Source organism: Nannobrachium achirus, assembly GCF_963921795.1.
Source record: "Nannobrachium achirus genome assembly, chromosome: 21".
Taxonomy (NCBI): domain Eukaryota; kingdom Metazoa; phylum Chordata; class Actinopteri; order Myctophiformes; family Myctophidae; genus Nannobrachium; species Nannobrachium achirus.
In genome coordinates, this window is record NC_137828.1 from 49,445,836 (window position 1) to 49,471,235 (window position 25,400).

The 25,400-nt window shown below is 42.8% G+C and overlaps 1 protein-coding gene across 1 annotated transcript; it reads right to left on the reverse strand.

The window, feature by feature from the left end:
- Window positions 1-402: 402 nt before the first annotated feature.
- Window positions 403-24,641, reverse strand: ezh2 (enhancer of zeste 2 polycomb repressive complex 2 subunit; the record flags this gene model as incomplete). Its single annotated transcript, XM_080752323.1, has 18 exons — window positions 24,522-24,641; window positions 22,415-22,543; window positions 21,624-21,743; window positions 19,371-19,491; window positions 18,898-19,059; window positions 15,362-15,467; window positions 12,503-12,666; window positions 10,979-11,076; window positions 10,430-10,688; window positions 9,274-9,440; window positions 7,685-7,820; window positions 5,101-5,226; window positions 3,618-3,796; window positions 2,941-3,036; window positions 2,195-2,276; window positions 1,938-2,018; window positions 1,136-1,220; window positions 403-463 (listed from the first exon to the last, which is right to left on the reverse strand). The coding sequence occupies exons 1-18, from the start codon at window positions 24,636-24,638 to the stop codon at window positions 403-405; spliced, it is 2,289 nt and encodes a 762-aa protein (XP_080608449.1). The 5' UTR covers window positions 24,639-24,641.
- Window positions 24,642-25,400: the final 759 nt, after the last annotated feature.

A 25,400-nucleotide genomic window follows, 5' to 3' on the forward strand; every position in this document is an offset into this window, starting at 1 on the left:
TCCCCCCAAAAAACTGTCTAGTTTCCTTTAGCCGCCAGAACGTGGATTTTTATCCATTCTTCTCCTCATACAGAAAAGTAGCATCAAAAGTTGAGTTTGCACCGTTACAGTTGTAAACACCAAGGAAAGATTTTATAACCATAGAAAAAACTGAGTGTGTCGGTAGAAAAAGCACAAACAGGAAAAACTGGAAGAGAAAATTCCTGAAGGATCGCAATTTTGACGAGTCCTTGTTATTCCTGAACTGATGTATATGTGTGTGTGTGTGTGTGTGTGTGTGTGTGTGTGTGTGTGTGTGTGTGTGTGTGTGCGTGTGCGTGTGTGTGTGTGTGTGTGAGAGTGTGTGTGTGTGCGTGTGTGTGTGTAAGGCCTTTGAATAGTAGTAGGAGTTAGAAGTGAGAATCAGGCCATCTCCTGCTCCCTTTCAATCCCTACGTACTTCAGAGCGTCTGCCTGGCTGTACCTGTTGGCAGCAAAAATCACAAAATTAATTTGATATTGATTGTGTGCAACCAGGGTGACCGTCATACATGTGAACTTATTCTCTGCCCAAAACATTTTTTGGGGATGTCCCACATCGCCAATCCTATCTTTCACGGTGTAGTTCTATCTGGTGTAAAAAAATAAAAAATAATAAATCACATTCTCACCGGAACACATGACGTCATCGAAAACATTAAAAAAATATTCACGGAAACAACCTTTTATCGGCTTCCTGGTTTTAGCTCGGCGTTTGTCAAAACAGTGCATTTTCAATCGGCCATAACAAAAGAATCAATCCAAACTTTTTTCCCCTTTTTTTCTCTCTCTCTCGTGATCAATCAGAAATCGATCAAAAAATTTAAAAATAGTGAATGAGTTAATGGAGCCTGACTAATGCCAGATCTTTGGGTCAGTCTGATGCCAATCCCGATTATGGAGTGCCCTAGACAACAGATTATCGTTAAAATAAAATAAAATAAAATAAATTGAAAAACTGCAGAAATGTTCTTGATTAAAGTTTATATTTATACATTTAACTAGAATTGATTTTATTTAACCACTTAAAAAAACCTTATTGTTTAACCAAGAGAGATGCATACAGTTACATACAGTATGTCATGAATGTGTTAAAGCGTGCTCAGAGTTGACTGACCTGTAGTCAAAGAAGAGTTCCTCTCCAGTCTGGATAGCTCTCTTAGCAAAGATCCCTATTCTGTGATCTCCATTCACCATCATCACTACACAGCAGAGAATACGTAGTAAACGTATTAACACCATTCATTATTAGTGTAACACAATTATGTAGGAATACTATAGAGACAAACTAACTGATTGGTCCCTTTACCGGTTGTGAATTCAGCGCAAGCGGCGAGGAGTCCAAATAATTAGTCCAAAGTTAAGCACCAATACGAACAATAGCACACTTAATTCAATGCTGTGACACAAATTTAACACAGCAGTTTACATTTCCACTAGCAAATCTTCATGTTAGTGGAAAGAAATGTCAACAGTGCTGGATTTATTCTAGAAGCTGCAATAAATCTGTGCCATCTTTCATATTAGCTCATGATGTCCTTTGCTCTTTATGGCGGTAAGCGACCGTTGTGAACAGGATCTACCTCCATTTTCGGGTTTCAATCCAAGTATTTCATTGTCCGACGTGCTCCAAAAAAAAAAGAGGGTTTACAAGCTCACTGCGAGCTTGTTGATCCTCTAGTTTAGTTATTTATGTTATGCCCAAATTACAAGTGTACAAAACCTGAATAGACATTCAAGTTAGACATTTCTGATCATTTCCAGGGTATGGCCAAAAGGATTCTTGTTTGCTTAATAATCATGTTATTACTATACATGACTATTATTGATAACATATATATTTGTAAGCAAAGACTCGCTGTATTCAGGTTAGTTGTTTCATGGCCCCATAATATCCAAAATTATGTTCAGTATCTCACCTTTTGCATAGCAGTTGGGGTTCACAGAATGGTTGGCGAAGCGAATCTTGTTGCCTTTTCTTGTGGCATCGACAACAAAGTCTGAGGAGAAGAGATCGGCACGTAAATATCACCTCTGAACAATTCTGTGGATTTACCTGGTGCTGTAGATTTTTCCATAGTTCAATAATATCAGGATAGATAGGTTATCAACTGTGTGTGTGTGTGTGTGTGTGTGTGTGTGTGTGTGTGTGTGTGTGTGTGTGTGTGTGTGTTACCATTGTTGAGATTGAAGAGGAAGCTGCACATATATTTGTCATAGACCTTCCCTCTGCGGTCCGCCTCATCCTGAGAGATAATCTGATCAAACGAAAACGTTACAAACGTTAATCAACAACTTCAATTACAAGTGAGTACCACCAGTAGAGTATCAGCTAGGCATGCCACGATTCACTCAACTCAGGATACGATTCAAGGTTCATGATTTCACGATTTTTTCCACAGAAATTCTTTTCCACAGAAATTACAGATTTTATTTTTTTTAATTATTATTTCTCCCTCCCCCCAATCAATCTCATATGTACTAAATTATCATAACATTAACTACATTGCAAAAGTAGCACACATTTCATGTAAAAGTACTTAATGTCTGTGCTTTCTTGTTGTTTAGAACCTTGCTACTAGGTTTAACATGCCATCTTAGAATAGATGTAGACCTATTTCACAGTGCAGAAACATAATTGCCTTCCTTGATGTGTGCCAACGAGCCAACGAGCAACTCCACTGCAGAGGAGTCTGTGCTCTGCAGTGCACTGAACTCTCCCTCTCCAAGAGATATTGAATATGATGGAATATGATTAAGGATTACTGTGATTATGGTAAGCTCACATTTCATATCAGACACACCATAATTCATTGCCCCCCTCAAAAAAAATATTTCTTTAAAAAAAAAAAAAAAAAAAAAAGTGATTCGAATCGATTTTTTTCATGAATCGTGACATGCCTAGTATCAGCTGAATCCTACCTCTCCACAGTACTCAGAGATAAACTCATTCTTCTGAACAGACTCCTTGATAAAGATTCCCCATCCAGCAACATCTGATGGAGCCAGGAGCAAGTGCTGAGAGAAAGAGAGAGGGAGAGAAGAGATGGATGGATGTTTACGTCATATTGTGTGTGTGTGTGTGTGTGTGTGTGTGTGTGTGTGTGTGTGTGTGTTGATTTCGCCGACAAATTATGACGAAAAATGTTTGTCGACTACCTTTTTTCACTGGTGAAAACGGAATAAAAACTACAATGACTAAACCTAAGACTAGATACATTGACAATTTCTTCAACAAATAAAAACTAGACTAAAATGTTAGGGAGGGACTAGTGGAGAAGAGATCCAGTAGTACCAAAAGACAAGCCATTTTATGTTTGGTTGCGCTTGAATGTTGCAATCTACAAGCTCATCGGCATGCAACCAAGTGTAAAATCAGGAATTACGACGCCATCAAGGCCTGCCAAAATAAATTTTAGTCTACAAAATCAAATGTTGGATTCAGTCGACTGAAATCTTATGATATTTATTCAACTAAAACTTTTCAGATGACTAAAATGTGACTAAAACTAAATGGAATTGTATTCAAAAGACTAGACTAAGATTAACTAAATCAAAATGTGCTGTCAAAATAAACACTGGTGTGTGTGCGAGCGTACCTTCTTGGCTCCTCTCTGTATAGAGCAGTTCTTACAGGAGACGTTCTTGCTGTCCCAGTGCTCTGCAGCTCCACAGGTCAGACAGAGGTCAGGGTCACACTCCCTGACCGCCAGGTAACACGGACACTGCTTGGTGTTGCACTGAGCCTTACACCTGCAGCCCGGGAAGCGGTTCTGACCTGTATACACACACATATACAACAATCAGTGGTGGAAAGGGTACTCGAATTTTTTACTCATGTAAAAAGCATCAATACTGCAATATAGAAATAAGTCCGGAATTCAAAATGTTGACAAAAATATTGGGCTCAAAATATACTTAAGGTACAAAGTACTCATTATTCAGAATGTCCCATTTCACAAGTTTAAGCAAAAGTACCTCAGAATTGTACTAAGTACGGTAAATGTACTTAGTTACTTTACACCACTGTTTATTTCCATCACTTGGACTGGCATCAGGCCTGTCGTACAGATTTTTGGGAGGGGGGTCAAGATCAAAGACCTGGGCCCGCCCTCCACGTGGGCCCCCCTCAGTCATTTGCCCGCGCTAAAAATGCGGGTTTTTCATGGGAAATTATTCATTTTTAAAGTAAAAAAAAAACTGTTAAAAACAGTTCTACACGGCGGCAGAACCGTTTAGGCTTAATATAATAGGGTTATATAAAGCATGATGTCTTAATCTTACCTTGGGAGAAAGTTCTTTCACAGTCACTCAAATATTTCCTACACAAACTAGACTGCTCCCGAGTCCCGTTCAACGGGGGCCCCCCCACAACAGCCTACCCTTTGCCCCCCCCCCCCCCCCCCCTATGGGCGGCCCTGACTGGCATAATATTATATCAAACTTATGTAGATTACTGCCAAGGCTTTTTCCTATTGTTTTCACAAGATTTTCGGGGGCTCCAATTAGCCAGTAGCTATGCTCCTCCCAAAAAGCTGTTGTCCAATGCTAGCTTAGAATAACTTCCTGCTTGCCAAGGTTTGCCTTGGCAACAGCCTTGGCAAGCTGCCGGTTGCTAAGCTAGCATTGGACAAAAGCTTTTTCGGGAGGGGCATAGCTACTGGCTAATTACACACCATGTGTCCATTATGTACACAGAAGGTCAAGGGAGACAAACGTATTTTCTTTCACGCGGAAAAGAAAAAAATACAACTGTGATTATCCGTGCGTAAGAAAACCAACGCGTGATGGGGGAAAATAATCCGAGATCTATCCATTTTTCTGCAGTCATGCAAGTGAATGGACGGTAGGATATCCTGACTGACTACATTATTTCGCGAGGCATCATGGGAAACCGAGTCTTTTTTATCACTCCTGCCCACGGTAGAGCGCTGGCTATTGTTTACAACAGTAACATGCTAAGACCTTCTTGGGCGTCTTAGGCACTCAATATGTTAATGCCCTACTTCTATCTACAAGCTCACAACGTGTCACATTGCGGTCAACATATACATTAAAAGACCCGTGTGTGTGTGTTCTTACACTCAGAGCTGCACTGGCAGAACTTCTCACAGAAGTTCTGGGCAGTGACGCAGGGGCAGGAGGAATCACACGGCTGCCTGGGGTGGTCACATGGCTGGTAATTATACACATGATTGGATGAACCATCTACAAGAAAGGGGGGAGAAATAAAGTATGGTTGTTAAGTTAGGCGGCATTCACACAGGCACATTTTATTACGATTAAAACGAATCCTCTAACGTATTGTCGGAAAATACACAACGTTTGGGCATGTGTGAAGATGCATCCGTATTCTTTTTCGAATCAAAGAAACGAATGCAAATCCACAAAAAAACGGTGGTTTCGATTCGCTACAGCAAACGCTTCACTGTTGGTGTGAATCCATCCGTCTCAAATACAGGCAATGAAACATTGTGGTAGGCTATATAGAGCCATGTGCGGGTTAAATCCATAGTTATTTATAAAAGGTTAAATCCCCCTCCAGACCGTCCGCTCTCATTAGATTTCTGACCATTCTGGTCGCCTCCTCCCCTCATTGATTTAATTTCTGATCACCGCTCCCTCGATCACACATGGTGTAGGTCTCTATTATTTGTGAGGAGTTGCTCACAGTTAGATAAAAGGAAAGTGCCACTGGTGTCACTTGTATATCATATATAGGCTATTAAGCCTAATATAATCTAGGCCGATGTGTGGGTCTCTCGCCCTTGCTCGCGCGCTCTCTCTCTCTCGCTCGCTGTGCCAAATCATGTCCAAATGGAGACGCTTTATGCGCGGAGCGCAGAGAGGGAGCCAGCGGAGGGCAAAACGAGGGGCAGAGAGAGAGAGAGAGAGAGAGAGAGAGAGAGAGACATTGACGTTCTACTCTTCGTAGATATTCATATCTCGCTAAAGTATTTTCTGTCTGGTTTATTGCTGGTAGATTTTGCGAGTCCCTCCGGCTGCCGCTGGTTTTATTTTTTGATCGCCCGTTTACGACCGTAGATAAATAGGCTAACGCCTGCGCCGCAATTTTGCGGCGGTCCTGCGGTTACATTGTGAGTTGAACTTGAAGAATTAATAAACACAGGGAGATGGAGGAGGCATTATTATGCAGCTTGGATACATACATGTCCCATGGACAGACGTGGATGATTCCTTGTTTCAGATGACAAAGTGCAGTGCGAGCGCAAACGTATCAATTAAATATGCAAGAATGTAGCAACTTCACCCCTCCCATTCGCAAGACTAAACCGAATTATATTATGAGAATGTGGCCTTAGTAAGGGTGAGTCTGCATGTAGCTTTTAATTCCAAACAATAACTGGTTTCACAAAAAAATTATTCATTCCTACCACAGCCACGGCTATGTATAGAAGGAAAGGACACACGTTTCTAGGCATGTAACGATATTTCATAAATTGATTAAAACTGATGAGTGATTTGAAACATGATGCAAATAGCAGAGGACGCGTAAGAAAAGAGAAGACAATACAGGATCTTTGTAAGAGAATTGATTGTTTTCAGTCATTTTCTACTGTATAGAAAAGAGGACAAGAGAAGAAAATTAAAAGAGAAAGAAAATACACGGACTTGTCTGGAAAGTTTGCGTGTTTAAAAGAATCATGAAAAATCGTTTAGTGAACTAGTATCTTGATTTGAATCGCATTGTGAGTGAATCGTTACATACCTGCCTAGTCATTGTCAGTCATTTCTTAAGTATATTGTATAAGTTACTTCTGCCACATCTGCCGTGCCCTATGCAGTTTTTGCTTACCTAAAGGCCTAAACATTATAGTATATGAATGAATGAATGAATGATTTTATTTTCGTGTCTGGCTGCCTTTCGCAGCCCATCCCTTACGGGATTATTCAGACACAATTTACATGACAGTTTTCCAGTGCCAACATGCTGACACACAAATTAATAAATTAACAAAATAAAGTAATACTGCATAGTATACTGTATACTTCAGATCAAAAGTACAGGGTACATCAATATTCAATTATTCTGAACGTGAGTGGAGGGCGAGAGAGAGAGAGAGAGAGAGGCACAAAGTATATGTTCCAATGTTCAAGGCCAAAAACTAAAAGATTTAATCATTAATCACAATATTTGTATGACAATTCCTGGCCAAGTTAAATGTCACGATGGCGACAGCTCAGTACAGGAAGTACTGTAGCAGTGAGCTTAGGGCTGTCACGATTATGACATTTGACATGACGATTATTTGTCCCTCAAATAATTGCGATTAACGTTTTAATTGTGTTTTTGTCAATTACAATTACATTTCTGTTTGGCTTTTAGGCTTTTAAGTTGCACATGGTAGATATGACACATAACCTAAATATACAGAGAAATTACTGACATATTTGACAACTTTATACTTAAAAAAGAACATTGATAGTGGAAATAGCCGATCTACAAGCTCACAACGCGTCGCGATGCGACGCGTTGTGAGCTTGTAGATCTGCTATTTCCACTATTTATGACTCTTTTTAAATATGTGAACGTTTTTCAACATGGAAACGATTATGATGATTATGAAAAATAATCGCGATTATGTCAAATAATCACGATTAGACGATTATGTAATAATTGTGACAGCCCTAAGTGAGCTCTGACCTTTCTTCAGCTGGATCTTCCTGCAGTGCGTGGCCCAGAGGCGGTGTTTCCTCTTCTTCTTCCTGGGGGGCGTGTCCTCGTCCTCGGTGGGAACGCGGGCGATGATGCTGGACTCCTTCACCCTGAACTCATACACCTGTCAAGGGGAAGATCAACATGGAATGGAGTCTGATGGAATGTATTATTGGTCAGTTCTTATCGATTAAGACCTGAGGCCGATTCTACAAATGCCTTCTAAATCGGTTTTCTGAAAAACGTACGTTGCTACACATGCATAGCAGTGGTTCTCAAACTTTTAGCAGGGCAAGGAACCCCAAAATTATTTGTATTTAGCCACCGCCCCTCAATTTTTTTTTTTCCGGGGACGCCCAAGAGCAAAGATTTGAGTGTTTGCTTGAAAAATCTATATATTCAAAGATTTGCACAAATTGTCACGATTTTTAAAAAAAAATAGCAGATCTACATGCTCGTAGATTACGAAGTGGCATCGAACTGGGTTCAATCCCCGCCAAAAATGTACGCACCACTCGTCACTGTCAGCCAGCAATTTAGTTCAAGGATACAAAGGCAACATAGTGTGCTAAAGGAATAGGAAATCCTATTTTGTGTTGTTTTCAGGTCAATAAGATACATATAAAGACATTATGTTGTTTTTTACTTCTTGAGAAGAAATGGGCAGATACTAATATAATTATATTGTTATATTTAGTCCATCCATAAGCACAAGAAGTGCATCACTTTTCTGAAATCCGCTCATTCTGATGATGAGTGGTGCCATAAATTAATTCCAGCAGTACCGGTACGTATTTTAAAACAGCAAGATAATATCGGCATTAGAAGCACCACCCATGTGTGTCGGTCTTGCAAAAATAAATAAATAAGAATCCACACCACACCAGGAGCTCATTAAGTAATTTCCAGTCCCAACAAAATACTCAGTGATTGTTGATAACAGCTCTTCTTCAATCATTATAAGCATAGCATCCTTAAATCCTTATGCAGAGATTAAATGTGGATGTATAATTGCCAGAAACTTTGTTTAGTTTTCTTTTGCGACAGATCTCCTCTCCACTCTCTCATGTGAAGCAAAATGACATGAGGTGTTTTTTCCCCCTTGAGCACAATAATTGAAGGCATAAAATAAAGGTATTTTTTCCCTTGAAAATAATGAAAGGCAGAAAATACTGTAATGTGTCTGAATCATTTTTACTTTAATTTACTTAAAACAATACTTATACCTGTACCAAAACCGGCTTCTGAAACAATCCAAATTCTTTGACATATTACAACTTTTTTATGCAAATAGTTACTTTTCCTAGTAACTAGTTACTTTTACAATAGAGTAATTCAGTTACTAACTCAGTTACTTTTTTGGAGAAGTAACTAGTAACTATAACTAATTAATTCCTTTTTATAGTAATTTGCCCAACACTGATTGGGAGAACCTTGCACTGAGATCTGTGCAGGCATTCAGTACCATTTGAAAGCAATCTGATAATAATAAGATATATCCTATACCCACAAATCACACAATATCCACACACATACACAAAAACACGATTTAGTGTTTGATTCCAGACGGTGCCCACCTGTCTGCATGTCTTTGTTCCTATGAGCCTGGCGATGGCACAGTAGTTGTCGTAATACGTTCCTATGAGGACTCTGAATAGTGAGGCTTCAGCGCCACTCCAGTCCACCGCCTCAGCTTCACAGTTCAGCTTCAACTTCACTGGAGTCTGGCAGCGCGAGTTCCCTTCTGAACACACACACACACACACACACACACACACACACACACACACACACACACACACACACACACACACACACACACACACACACACACACACACACACACACACACACACACACACACACACACACACACATACACAGAAAGACAGGAGAGGGATTATAGTTACATACAGACATCTGATGATAAGAAATTGTTAATCCTGGGCCGTGGCCCAGAGGGTCCAGCGGTCGAGGCACGTAGACAAATAAGCCGTTAGAGTATTTCACACTACACAAGTGTCTTTCTTGAAATCGGCTGTCATAATATCGTTGTGGTTTTCACACTATGAGATTGATCACCGACAAGGGATCACACACTGCCGGATATTTCACCAGGATGCGACCCGAGACATATGGCCATTATTAGCCAACATTTCACGAAAACGTGAAAGGCTCCCGTGGCCGTGATATGTGCGTGCAGCGAGGCATGACACAAATGATTTTCATTCTCTCTCTTTATCTCTCTCCGTGCACGCGCGCGCACACACACACACAGAGGGAGAGAGAGAGATGCTCGGGACGGGAAGGGATCGCCGAGCGCAATTATCGCAGCCAGATCATCTCGCAGTGCCTTTCACACACAACTAGTCCCGATCTTGCGGCCAAAGCCCGATCTTGTGGCAGATCGGCGGTTTTGTCTCCAAAAATGATGTTTTAGCAAATTCAACAAAGAAAGGCCGGAACCAGGGCGGGACAAGGCAGAAAGAGCCTGCTGGTTGGTCAGTCAGGGACTAATCAGAAGGCTGACAAAGGGTGAATTGCGGCCGAATATCGGAGTATCAAGGACGCGCATGACTGTCAGAGTTACAGACCTGCAAGGGTCCTTGTGGAACCCGCTGAAGGAACCCTTAGGGGTCCCTGGACCACTGTTCAAGATTTGTTTAGTTTACACACCGTTATCGGTGTGACACTTGAGTACAATGCTGTGTGTGTGCGCGCGCTTGCGTGTACCTGAGCTGCTGGTGTTGTCATCTTTCTTGTCATCGTCGTCCTTGTCATCTCTGTCCTTGTCATCCCCGTCGTCATCCTTGCCTCCCTCCTGGTCGCTGTCTGTGTCTTTGGTCTCCGAGGAGACCGTGGTGGGGGTGCTGGGGCGGCTGTTGCCGTTGCTGTTGGGTTGCCGGCCGCGCCGACGACCTGCGCTGCGCTTCGACGGCGTCTTGGGTCGCTCAGCCGCCATGTCCTCGGGGTACTCTCTCACTATCCCATCCTGACCAATCAGAGCTCAGGGTTTTTAACTTCTCTTTTTTTCACTCATTCTCTGCCATCGGATTTCGTTTTTTCCTCCCAAAATGTGCAGACTAAATAAAGGCCTTTACATTTCAAAAAATGGACAATAAATGAACACATGGTGTCTCTATGACCTCATGCATACTGGGTCCGAATTTGTCCACATTCGGACAATATGGTGCGCTTTTTCCTGTGCAGAAGATTGGACCTTGTGAGTAAAGGCCTTTACTTGTACAATATGGTGTACAATATGGTGTTATGGTTACAAACCTGGAGCAGGTACATGTAGCATTCCATACCACATGGTTTGCTGTCCACCAGGTTCTCTTGGTTCTTACGTTTGTACGTGTTGGGAGTGGCGTGGAACGCTGCAGGAGAGAGAGAGGCAGAGGACCATTCAACAACAGAGAACACAGAAACATCTGGCCTTAAAAGTCCTTACACACTGGCAGTAGGGCTGGGATTTTTTTTAACACAAGTTCAATCATACATACAATGTTGCAAACATATTGTTGTAGTGTACAAAATCTTTCCAACGTAGATAAAAGTGAATGAATGAAGCATCAAGTTAATAGTTTGACGTTAAACATTCACAGCCGGATTTTCAGTTCAATCGTCACACTCAGTGACACACTCGCCCCATTAACAACTCTTTTACTGCCAAAGATACTCGTCAAATCGTCTACAGCGAAAAGGTCGAGTCACTGGTCAAAGCCTAATTTCAGTGGTTTATGATAGAGGGCGCTGGTCTGCATTCTGAATGATCCCAGCATCACCGAAGAAGAGCACTGCCAAAAATCACATGATCTCAACAAAACCAAGATGGTTTTAAATAAATAGATATCAATTTTCACTGCTTGCTTTGTGCTGCTTTTTAGGGAAAACAAGCCACGTTATACTGGCTATAACTCCGCAACGGATTATCGCGACCAGACCCCCCCCCCCCCCATTTTAACTCATTTAACGCTGATCCCGAGTATACTCGTGAAAAATACTCGAGTATTTAGAGTGCCGATCCCGAGTATACTCGCGTAAAATACTGTATATAGAGTAACGCCGGCACCCTTACCAAACGGTCCGTTGGAAAGTCCTGGCACGATTGGACTCGCCGATTCATCATCATCACGGATCCACGTGCACAAAATAGTAATCCCTTAACATGGAGGCCGACGGTGGATCTCATCTTTAATGTCCATTTTCTCCAAACAACACTTTTAAAGCCAAGGATGGCATTAGATTCTCGCTACAATAACGTAATAACAAAGGCAACGATCGGCCATTTTAGCAACGGCATGGGGTGCCGATCGCTTCCGTTGAATGACGTCATGACGTCAAACCGGAAGTGTTTACGCAATGGCCTTCTGGCCTTCAAAATAAGAGAATGGCAGCGTATGGAGCCTGCGAGAGGCACGCTGGACATTTAACCCGTTCATGTCTGGAACACTAAATGGGTTAACAGACCTGTGTGTGTCTTTTGAGACCACCCACATATAATAATATTCTATGATTTACCAAAGGTACGTGAAGACAGTTACAGACTATGTTTTAATTCTGGCAAAGAGTTGAAATATAACTTTCTCTCATTCTCCTTTCTCTTCCCTCTCATTGTGTTTTTCCTTCCCTCTCATCTCTAATAGGAATATTTGATCTGGTTAAGAACAGACAGCAGGTCTGACAGGAAGTCATTTAACACTCATTCATCTACAGCAGAACAATGAGTGTACTAATCAGGAAGGAAGGAGCTAGGGAGCAGACTGTGTGTGTGTGTGTGTGTGTGTGTGTGTGTGTACTAACGGTGCAAGAAGCAGTCGTATTTGAAGCAGCGTCTGCAGAACAGCGTGTGGAAGGAGTGCAGACTCTGCTCCCTCTGAACGGAGCGTGCGTTGGGGCCGTCGATGTTGGGCGTGCACTCCGGCGGCAGAGCCCCTGGGAGTTGAGGTTCAGTCAACTCCTTGTACCTGATACACACACATAAATCAAACATTACAGATAGATAGATATAGATAGATATAGGTGCGGCAGTTTGATCCCAGGCTTCCCCAGAGTTAGTGTCGAAGTGTCCTTGAGCAAGACTCTTAACCCCTAATAGCTCTCGATGTGAGGGTTGGTGCCTTACATGGTTTCCTCCGCCATCGTTGTGTGAATGTGTGTGAATGGGTGAATGTAATGCACAATCTATGTAAAAGCAATTTGGATAAAAAGCGCTATATAAATGCACCATTTACCATTTACAGAGGTTTCGGCTATCGCGTTGTGTCACGTGGTGAGCTTTTAGATCGGCAAAGATAATTGGTATAAAGCAAAAACTAGTCACTTGTATATAGAGCCTTGAGGTACTTCGGTCAACCAAGGACAGGGTTTAAGTGGTTAAATGGTTATTTGCTGTAGTAGTGATGTAATGCCCATCTGGCTGTACTCCATCTGAGAATGTATATATTTCTGAAGGGATCACTGCCGACCCTCGCTGCTGTCAGCATGCTGTATAGACCGTTTTCCCGAGCGCTCCCCTGTACAGAGCGCCGCCGCCATTGCCACGGTGTAAACAGCAGCCAGTGGTGGAGTAGAAGTAAAATTATTGGAAATGGGAAATACTCAACTAAAGTACAAATACTACAAATTGTACATAAGTACAGTACTTAAAGTGGGCGTGTCACGAAAAAACAAGGTAAATCTTTGAAAAAAAGAAATTGTTGATGATAAAACAGGACTGGCGGAAGTGCGGAACTGTGGAAGGCACTCTGCCCCCTGTAGTGGGAAAGAGGGAGTCCCGCCAGTCCAGCGCCAGTCCCGCATCTGATTGGCCTACCGAGCGTCCCATTCTGTGAGCGTACTTCAGAATTCCAGAAGCTTGCCAGTCCTCTTTTACCAACGCCCCAGAGCGGAGGAGGCATCTACCTTTATATGTCTATGGTGTTAGCGGCACTTTAAGTAAATGTAGGCTGCAAGTTACTTTACACTACTGTTTACACCACAGATAATGGCGGCGGCGACCTCTACAGGGTGTCGCTCAGGAAATCGGTCTTTTTTTTAGGCTTGGAGCTTATTTTAATCTACAGTACATCTATATGGTAGAGTATGTTAATACAGTATAACTGAAGCAAACATGGAAAAACTATTTCCATGAACAAAACATACCGCACACTGCTCATGCTCAGCAGGCTGTTCTTTATATTTAAATTGACAAACTTGCTGGTCCCAATGGACCTTCACAATCTTGATGAAGGTCCAGTGGGACCGAATCATCTGTCAATTTTAATAGAAAACAGCCTGCTGGTTGACCGGTCGCACTGCCTGAAGCTCATAATCTCCCCAAGCCAAGAAGTGGCTGTGCAGTTGATGTCTGGTCTCCCGTTTGGGGATTGAGGTTTGAATCCCAGGTGTTATAGTTGCAACCAGGGCGTCTCAAGTGGGATTGAGTTACTAGGGCCCAAGGTATAATGATATGATAGTTACCTACTCCTCCCGCGGGGGAAATTCGGGTATCGCAGCCCAACCCAGCTGCTTTTTTTTCAGCTTAACCCAGCTGAACCCTATGAGGCAGCCCACAAGGAGCGCGAGGGGGGGAGCAGTGATAGCTGGAGCGGGGGATCGTACCTGCGACCTGTGGGGTCTCCGGAGTCTAGGTATGGACAGTGGACACTAACCACTCAGCCATCACTGCTAGGTGGAGGGGGCCTTAACTATTTTATACTTTAGCTATTGAAAAATAGCAGATATACAAGCTCACAGCGCAGCACTGAGTGCCACACTGCGAGCTTGTAGATCTACTATTTTTGAAAATGTTTGAAAAATGTGTGCAAATCTTTGACTTTGAATATATGTATTTTTTAAGCGAACATTTGTAACAAAAATTTTGCTTCTGGGGGATCCCTGGAACTAAATATTTTGAGATGGGGGTCCGCGATGTGAACTTGTATATCTGCTATTTTTCAATATATATATATATTTTTTTAATAATAATTTTTATCCCACGATTTTGCAACCCATTTTCACCCAGTGCCAATTGCCTATGTAATCCTGGTCTCTGCTCTCCCTCTGCCGAGCCTGGGGAGACAACGGACAGACCTCATTCTTCCTTCAATGCATGCGTAGCCCAAGTTGTTTCATTTCACCTGAAAGAGGTGATTTCCCCGGGATGGACGTAGCGCGTGGAAGGAACACGTTATTCCAACCAGTTCTTTTCCCCTCCATCAGGCGCCCCGGTTGGCCAGGGGGAGGCATTATTGAGACCAGGATTACTGCATGTTTTTGTGAGGGTACCTACGCTAGGAGACACGGGGAGAACATGCAAACTCCACACAGAAAGGCCCCATCGCCAACCCCACCTAGGGTGTGGGCGCTGATGACGCGGAGGGAGGAACACGCCCCCAGCACCCACAGCGTCCCCCGGCGGGAATCGAACCCAGGACCTTCTAGCTGTGAGGCGAAGCGCTAACCACTGCGCCACCGTGCTATTTTTCAATAGTTAAATCACAAAATAACGCAGTGAATCCTTGTACCCAGGGCCCAGAATTTGGTGCGACACCCCTGGTTGCAACTCCCTTCGTCGGGAGAGGCATAGTTACAGATCGTTTTAAGATTTTCACACAAAAAATGTTGATAGAGAACCAGGAAGAGACGGAGAGCGAAAGACAGAGAGCGAGAGACACTCACTTCTCTTTGAGTTCCTCTGTAGAGCCCTTGTCGGGGAACATAGACGAGATGGCTTCAAATATCTTGTCTGAAGGAAGCTTCTTGGAACCGTCACTGGTGCTTCCACCTGCGGTTAACACACACACACACACACACACACACACACACACACACACACACACACACACACACACACACACACACACACACACACACACACACACACACACACACACACACACACACACACACACACACACACACACACACACACACACACACACACACACACACACACACACACACACACACACACACGTATTACTTTCAACATACATCTGCTGCTTGTGTGTGCTTGTGCTTAGTCTCAGCAACAATGTTAAAACCGGATTGGACACTAGATGCGCTACGCAGCCATCTTGTAGCTCATTGCAATTAGCTTTCTCCATTGGGAGACATGAGGCAATCATGAAAATATATTTCATGAACAAAAGATCCCGCACTCTGCTCTTGCTCAGCTGCTCATCTTTATTTCACTTGACAGACGTTTCGGTCCCACTGGACCTTCTTCAAGAGTGTGAAAGACACTCTTGAAGAAGGTCCAGGGGGGATGTGCGAATATTTCCCTTACATCCATTGGGAGACATAAAACCTAGCTTCAATAATTAATTAATTCAGTGATCAGGATGCAATGTTTTCACAACTTCTACTTAACTTTCTTTCAAAACATATTTTTTATGAAATTTCTAAGATTTTTGTTCATGAATTTCTTTTTTTGAAATACTGTAATAATAATAATAATAGGTTTAGGTTTATTAGTCACATGCATATCCATACAGGTACAGACATACAATGAAATGCTTGTGCCAGGAGCACTCTCAGCCTTATTACACACAAAAACATCAACCCACAACAACAACAAGACAACAACAAGTCACCCAAGACAACCCAAAAACAACAAAAACCATACAGTGTAACAGTGTACAGTTTAAAAACTGCGTACAGTACACATGACTACCTAGGTCTCGCTTTCATCTCTTCGTTAAGCAACCTGATTGCTTGAGCATAAAAACTATTACTGAGACGGGTGGTGTGCGATGAGATGCTCTGATAACGTTTTTTGGATGGGAGGAGATAGAACAGGGAATGGGCGGGATGACTGCTGTCCTTTAAGATGTTCTCTGTCTTTTTCTTACAGCGTGTGTTATAGATTTTGTGTAGCTGTGGTAATTCTGTGCCAATGATTTTGGCAGCTCTCTTCACAATTCTCTGTAACTGTTTACTGTCTTGAACAGTCACGTTACCAAACCACACTGTGATGCATCCTGTCAAAACACTTTCTATGGTACAGCGATAGAAATTTACAAGAGCCTTGGTGCTCAGGCCAAATCTCCTGAGGCGCCTCAGAAAGTACAATCGCTGCTGCGCTTTCTTAAGGATACCTTTGCTGTTTAGAGACCATGTGAGTGAGTTTGTTATGTGAACACCCAGGAATTTGAAACTGTCCACTATGTCTACAGGTGAACCATTTATGGTTAAGGGACTGTGATTGACTTTAGAATTCCTAAAGTCAACGATGATCTCTTTTGTTTTACTAACATTTAGAGAGAGATTGTTATTCTGGCACCATAGGGTTAGCTCTTCAATTTCCCTCCTATAGGCCCTCTCATCATCGTTGGATATTAGTCCTATAACCGTGGTGTCATCTGCAAACTTGAGAATAGAATTATTGCCACACCTGGCAACACAATCATAGGTGAACAGACTATACAACAAGGGACTGAGGCAGCAGCCCTGGGGCGCTCCAGTCCTGGTCAATATCTTAGATGAATGCTTGTTCCCTATTCGTACAGATTGTGGCCTGCCTGTCAAAAAGTCAAACAGCCAGTTGCAGATACTACTGCCAAGACCAAGACCCCTGAGTTTCAACACAAGCTTAGATGGTACAATCGTGTTAAAGGCAGAGCTATAATCTATGAAGAGTAGTCTGACATAAGAGTTCTTTTTCTCCAGATGTTTCAAGGCAATGTGTAGTGCGAGAGAAATAGCATCATCGACTGATCTATTAGCACAGTATGCAAACTGTAGTGGATCAGTATTGGCAGGGATAATGTGCGTTATATGTGATATAACCATTTTTTCCAGACACTTCATAAGAACAGAGGTCAGAGCCACAGGGCGATAATCATTAAGACAGGCGACAGGTTTTTTCTTTGCTATGGGTACAATTATGGTTTCCTTGAAACACAACGGTACCACACACAATGACAGGGACATATTAAAAATGTCAGTAAAGACCCCCGAAAGCTGGTCGTAACACAGCTTAAGGACACGTGAGGCTATCCCGTCAGGGCCGGCCGCCTTATGAGTCCCAACGCTTTTGAAAGTTTTACTCACATCTCGTTGTGTCACCTGCAGCTCCACCGCACCGGGTGTTCCCCGCACCGGTGTGACTGGGTCCGTGTTGTGAGTTTCAAAGCGGGCGAAAAAGTTATTCAATTCGTCCGGTAGAGAGTCCGAGGTGTTAATAACAGCCGGCTTCGGTTTGTAATCCGTAATCGCCTGCAGCCCTCTCCACATACGCCGTGCGTCACAGCCACTGTAGTTGTTCTCCAGTTTGTCCCTATATTGTCTCTTAGCGTCTCTGATCGCCTTTCTCAGGTCGTATCTGGATTTTTTATAGCGTTCCTCGTCCCCAGATTGAAAGGCGGCTCGGCGCTCTCTCAACTTCAGACGAGTGTCATAGTTCATCCACGGCTTCTCGTTGGGATAGGAGCGAACGGTTCGCGCTGGGATGCAATTATCCACACAGAATTTAATACCGGTAATAATAAAATGTAGGGATATTTACTGTTTGGAAGCTGTTTGGAAGCTGGGTGTGATAGCAATAAACAGTGGAAAGCCATCATGCGAGCGCTATTTTTCGGTGAAAAATGCCAGCCTTGGGATCAAAATCTCTTTTTTCAAGTAAATGAAGGCTGTTTATTGGCAGACCAATGGATTTCTATGGAGGATTAGTCAACGTCTTATGTAAACAACCTGCCGCCATGAGCGATCACCAGTGGACAGCCCAGACGTACAGTAAGTCATAATAGTTTTACTGTATGTACAGTAAGAGTGACGAGCTGCCTCGTCAACGGTGCCATGGGTATTAACCCTTTCATTGACGAGCTGACATGTCAACGGCAGCATAAGTGTTAATCTGATGATATGATATCCCAGAACAAGTGGTAACCTTTTATTTATTTTTAATCTTGCGAGCGGTGGGGCATTATGCTAAATTGTTTTTTTTTTTTTTTTTTATCGCTCGAAAATTATTTTGTTTACATCTGTCTTTTATAATGCCGGAGATGTCTCCACAGAGTTTTGTCCCAAATGGGCTGACGTAAAAATGCTAGACCGCAACTCCCGGCTCAGAGCTACCGTGTGCTATTTTCCTTTTCTTCACCTCTACGACCTCTATGAAAAAACGAAAAAGCTCTAGACCGGAATTCTACTTTAATGTGTGTGATAATACAGTGTGCATACAGTGTGTGTGTGTGTGTGTGTGTGCGTACTCTGGTTGCCGATGATGTGGTGTTCATCAGAGGTGTGGTCCTCCATCTTGTCTGTCATCTTAAAGTCTGCCTCCTCATCCTCGTCTTCATCCTCGTTGTCGCTGTACTGAGTCAGAGCGCTCACCAACTCTACAAAGATCTCATCGTTGATGAACCCACACTCTGATTCACACACACACAAGTAAAGCTGTGTCATTTCTTTGCAAACTGGTGGCATTAAAATAGATATAAGAGAGAGACCGTGGAACAAGACACAGAAAGAAATATGGAGGGAGACATGAAAAACTGGGTGATATGAGAGACAGAGAGGGAGATTTGAGAGAGAAGGGGATATAAAAATGCAGTATGAAACAGAGATATGAGACAGAAAGAGATACAGTATGAGAGAGAGGGGGAGGGTGGGTTATATGAGAAACAGATATGAGAGATCTATGAGAGCGAGAGAAAGAGATGAGAAAGAGAGCATTTCTTACCTCTGTCTCCATGAACTTTGCCATCATAGTTCTTGATGAGTTCCTCTATGAAGGTTCCATCCTGGTCTAAGATCTCATCTCCCATGTAGGGAATGTTATGAAGAACCGTCTCATCCTCCACCTGACGGACACACACGCGCGCGCGCGCAGATGCCAGTCTTTATGAGTAAGGCAACGCAAATGTGGGGTAGGCAACCCGCGGGGGTGGGGGGGGGAATGAAGGGTACAATGCCTTGAGTAGCCTATCGGGGGATGACATTCAAGAGGAGGGGGCTTCCACTTAACCCTTTCAAAGCCACGGGGAGCCCCTTAATGTTAAAATCGTACTATATCGGACTTCCTAGGGGGGAGGGGCAGCCAATCGTACTTTCCCGTATTTACCGAAATAAATGATTTTCATCCGAAAATCGGCGATCGTCTAACCTTCCCTAGTCACCACTCGTGCATTGATAGCTCATGGCTGGGCTGACATGAAGCAGAAGTGATGTCATTGGCCTTTCCTTTTCCAAGGCATATTCCCCCATTCGGTTACTGTCTGTACCCTGGTGCTTCTACAGCAGCCATGCTAGGGGCTATGCTAGCGAAAATTTTCAGTTCTGCTTTTGAGTCACACATGGATTATTTGCGGGGACATTTACGAGAAGGGATCGCGCACGCGAAACGCACGGGGAGATCGATGATCGGCCAAAACCCCCATTCTATCCCAACGGAGAACCAGATAATCACGGTGAGCTAATGACCTGGGGGGGAAAAAAAAGAAAAAACAACGGCGCTGTCCAAGAAGGAGTGGCGGCGGGCTCATGTTTATAAACATAATATTATGTCTCAGATCACAATACAATAATAGAAATTTTACGGCTAATCTACCAACCACCATTCTATTTCGGACGGCAAAGTGTTAAAGGGCTGCAGTTATCTATTATGTTCTTAGCAATTATTTGATACTAGAGGGTCGCGGCCCTTCGGGCCGCTCACATCTAGGCCGCTCACATCTAGTTAAAAAAAAAAAAAAAAAAAAATGAAAAAAAAAAAAGTAAAAAAAAAAAAAAAAAAAAAGTTAAAAAAAAAATAAAAAGTTAAAAAAATAAAAAAAAAAAAAAAAAATTTTTGGGGGGGGAACTATTGTGGCGGAACTATTGTGCCGCAGCACGTTTCCGGTCGGACATATTTGACCGCCGGACGCACTTCTCGGCAGGGCTGCGCTCTCTAGGGGCTGTGTGTGTGTGTGTGTGTTCTGGCTACGCCCCCCTCGGTTGAAATTGGATCCGCCGGTCCCATAGCTGGGAAAACGAGCCAATCACCGGTCACCATGGCAACGGGGGGCCAATGATAGAGTTATGGGCGGTATTATTCCCTACGTTCTCCCTACATCTGATCTAGCTATGAGTTGAAGTGGAGGCGAAATGGGCGTGAATGGGCTTGGAAGTGGGATGCGGCTCTAAGAGGAATGTAAATAGTAGATAATATTTAGTTTTTTTCTACGTATGGATATCAACAAATTGATGTGAGAAGGGTATTTTTTTATAATCAAAGCGTGTGGGCGCATGCCACTTCAAAAGTGGTGGAATGAAAAAACACTTGTCACAAAGTCACCTCAGACGACATCTGCACCCACGCACTCAAATGAGTGTTATTGTGTAATAAGCACAGGAATAGAAAGCTTTCCATTCATTGTGTGTAGCAAGGATGTCAAGTCTGTGTCGCAGTCAGAGCTGCAAGTAATCAATGCATCGATGGTGTGTGACACCAGGCAGAGCCCTGTGTCTATAGCAACCACCGTCATCAGCTCCATCAGCTATCAGTGGACGGTAAATATGTACATTTACTTGAGTACTGTATGTACTTCTACACTCTTTTTATTTTGTTTTTTACAAACATGACTTTCCCACAGCTACATTTCAAATACACATAATGCATTTGACTTGATTGAATTTCCAGGAAGGGACTGTTGGGACCCAAACTTAGAAAACTATATTATGAATATCCACTTTATAAGCCTTATTCAAAATATAGTGAAAATAGTTGGTCTGGACAAGCTCAACCATTTCAGACATTTTCCATGTTTTTTTAATGTTCATTATTTCAGAAAACAGGGGGGGGGCTGTATTCACTCTACACTTTATGCACTTTAGCCAAATCTACAAGATCACTAAGTGCTGTGTGGTAAGCCAAATGTTTGCTCCCAAAATGTGGGCAAACAGATTGACAAGAAAGATCATTACAGTGGGTGTGTGTGTGTGTGTGCGCGCCTACCATGAAGTTCTGCTGTAACGGTGACCAGGAGTACATAACAGGAACTGAGGCCACAGCGTTCAGCGTCTTCAGCGGAATCACCTGCTTGGAAAACTCTGAGAATCCACTGTCCACAGTACACTACAGACAGACCAACACAGTTGCACAAACATAAAACCTGTTTTAATGACCACTAGACCTTACCCGTACAAAGATATGTGCTCCAAAATATGTGTGGGTTGTGGGGAAAGTTACTGTAACTGGTGCGTGCGTGAGAATATGTGGGAGCATCATAATGTAAGGAGCAGCCCATGGAGGAGTGTATTTATGATTTCCATACCCGTTGGAAGATGAGCCGGTGCATGCATGACCCATGCGAGAGAGAGAGAATGTGTCTCTTCACTGCAACATTCCTAACTGTGAGAGAGGTGTGTGTGGGGCTATGGGATCCCATGGCCTGGAGGAACAGACCGTAACCCTGACAACAGGCTGAGCTGAACAGGCTGTGCTGTACAGAAGTGGTGAAGAAACGCTTGAATTTGGGAAAAATGAAAATCGGGCTCCGTCAGCGTCTGTATAATGCTAATGGCCAATGCCATGTGAAAATTGGGATCAGTTGCTGAAGAGATAAAGGTGGAAATGCATTGTGACTGACCTACTGACTGACTGACTGACCTCTCTCTCTAATTATATAATGGATTGACATTGCTGTGTGTGTGCGTGTGTGCGCGCGCGCGTGCGTGCGTGCGTGCGTGCGTGCGCGTGTGTGTGCATGTGTGTGTGCATGTGTTTAATATAGCGACAGTGCTGACCTCTCTGGTTCCTCGCAAGGAGCTGACTGACGTCATGATGTGAACGGGCTGGATTCTCCTGGTCTTCCACTCCTGGTTCAAGATGTCCGTGCTCTCCAAGATCTTCTGCCGGTTGGTGTTGAACATACTCTGAAACATAAACACAACAACATCAGGAGAGGAGGGGGTAGAGAGTGAGAAAGAAGAAATGAGTAATAAGAGAAGTAAGAGGAGAGAATGAGACAAAGTTGAGATGAGGGAAGAGAAGACAGATTGCGATGACAGAAGGAGGAGATGAGGAAAGAGGAGATAAAGAGAGAAGATAGAAAGAGGAAAGTAAAGGTGGAGGAGGGGAGCGTGAAGCAGATGAAACAAGAAAGGAGAGAGAGAGAATGAAAGAGGAGAGTGGTAACCATGTTATGTGCAAAACAGAGCATCTCAAATTCAAATCCAAGACAGAAAGAGAGGACAGTGTGAATGGAGGAAAGAATAGAAACAAGAGAAAAAAAATAAAGGAAATGGGAAAGGAAAGATAAACAGGAGAAAGCAAAGGAGAGGGAAAAAGAGGAGAGAAAGAGATGGAGGATACCATAGTATATGTAAAAGTAGTGTTTCTCAAGTACATAGATGAACCACTTCTAACAAGTAATGGACCGTAATGAAAGTAAAATAGGGAATACTTTTGGCATAATACCAAATAATCAAAAGCGTTCCGGCAGTTTATATATATATATATATATATATATATATATATATATATATTATTTTTTTTACATTTTTGGTACCATTGCCGTCATATTGTGAACTGGTTTGTATTTATTAATCTTTCCAATTATTGTACCATTGTTGTCATGGCTGTGACTCTGTTGTGTCTAACCTTGTCTACCCCCTCCGTTTCCGCCTCGCTTCCCTAATGTCCCTCCCTCATCACATGAATATTGCAAAGAGCAGTGATGCAGTAGTCAGTTAAACTAGTTTATAATCGTCTATCTGTCTAAGCCAATCACACTTTGTTGTTTTCTTTGGCGTTTAATAATTTTCAAGGAGCATTCACAACGGACGGAGGCAAGGCAGTTTTATTTGTATAGCACATTTTGACAACAAGGCAATTCAATGTGCATCACACAGAACATCAAGCAATAGGAAGTGAAACACAATTATGCAATGACATCAGGATGCAGAGAGACCAACAAAAGAAGTGCAAAATAACAGGAAAGAAACAGCTCAATGTTTACAATGACAAAAATAATCACATCATTTGAATCGCGGGAAAACAGCCACTGTTTGTCAGTCATGTTATGAATGCGGAGTGTGTGTTAGCTTGTTTTGATAGACGAGAGGCTGGGGTGACCGTTCGTGCTGAGTGTAGGCAGTACACAGACCCATGGTTCTGGCTCATGTTCCAAACTCAAAGGCAATCAGCTGTTTGGTCATTGTAAACATTGAGCTGTTGTTTTTCTCTTTCTTTTCAAATCTTTTTTATTAAAGCACAGTGTCATAATGAGGCAGGTACACATATTGATGACACCCCAAGTCCCATTCCCATCACAGTAATCATTGGTACACATTAGCACGAGCCTGAGGCCATCACGGTACATACAAATTTAGTACAAAGAAGAGAGACCCTGCCCATGAAAGACAATAAAAGAAAACATTTTATCCCCTCCATATACCCAATTTAGTTAAGCCAATTCCCCCATTCCCCATGCTCTACGCTAGACCCATCCCTGCTAATCCCCATAGTACCCATTGGGAGGGTGAAGAAGCTGTTGTTTTTCTATGATTTCAAAATGGATTTGCCCCGACCAGGATTACGGGGACATAACATGCAAACTCCACACAGAAAGGCCCTTTCGCGAACCCCACCTAGGGTATGGGCACTGATCACACGGAGGAGAGAACACGCCCCAAGAGTCCCCGGCTAGAATCAAACCCAGGCTGCGAGGCGACAGCTTTACCATGCCCCTTGTTGCCTACAGATTGTTGTCTACATGGATTTGTTGTCTAGTACAACGTATCTCACAATGTCCGACACGTTGTGAGCTTTTAGATTGAATATTTTCCACCGGACGTTCAAAAGGTGGTGGTTAGAATCAATTTAAATGTGTGTCTCAGCCAGGTTACCCACCTTGACCTCATCAGCCCGTCTGAAGCGTTTGAGCTGCCTGAGCCTCATATACTCTGACTTGACCCTCCTCTTCCAGCAGCTGGGCCCCTTCTCTGAACGCTTCCCTGTCAGCACCATGTTCGCCCTGAGGATACACAAAGAGGGGTGTCAGAAAGATGGGTGCATGGATGGACAGGACACACAGTTAATTTAACTTGGAGAGAGTGCAAATGTAAGCAAACCCTTCAGTTACATACATTTGTACCCTTGCAGAGTAAGTTACAAATGGACAGAGCATTTGCCTGTTTAGAATCTCTGCCGCTCCAGCGTCAGCAAATTATAAAGTATAAAGGCAGGTAAACAAATAAACAAATATATATATATAAATCATCTCGATCTGTCACTACACTATGTCACTCAGAGAAGATAGTGGCAGTGCAGACTCACTGAAATTTCTCGTTTTGCAGAGGCTAACCAATGCCAGTTGCCAGATTCATAATTTGGTGATTCTAGCCCACCAATTACAGATAATGGTGAAACAATGGCCAATATATACAGTATACAGTATATATCAACTACGGCTGGGAAATATATCGAAACATTAATATAATGAATATCAACATGCAAGGTATACATATCGACGAAGACGGCTTGAAATTAGGTATTTATGTATGTGTCAAATTAATTAACTGACACACTATGCATGCACGTAGCACATGCAAAAAAGCAGTCCATCTGTAACCAGGTGTGGTTACATGTACATGTATTTCAATAAAACCATTGTTGGAAAATGGAAATAAGGCATTTAATTTCTTTATTTTATGTGTACTGTGCAGTGTACATGCATGGATATGCTATTCATTATCTGGGTAAGGTATGCAGTGGACCAAAAGCAGAAAA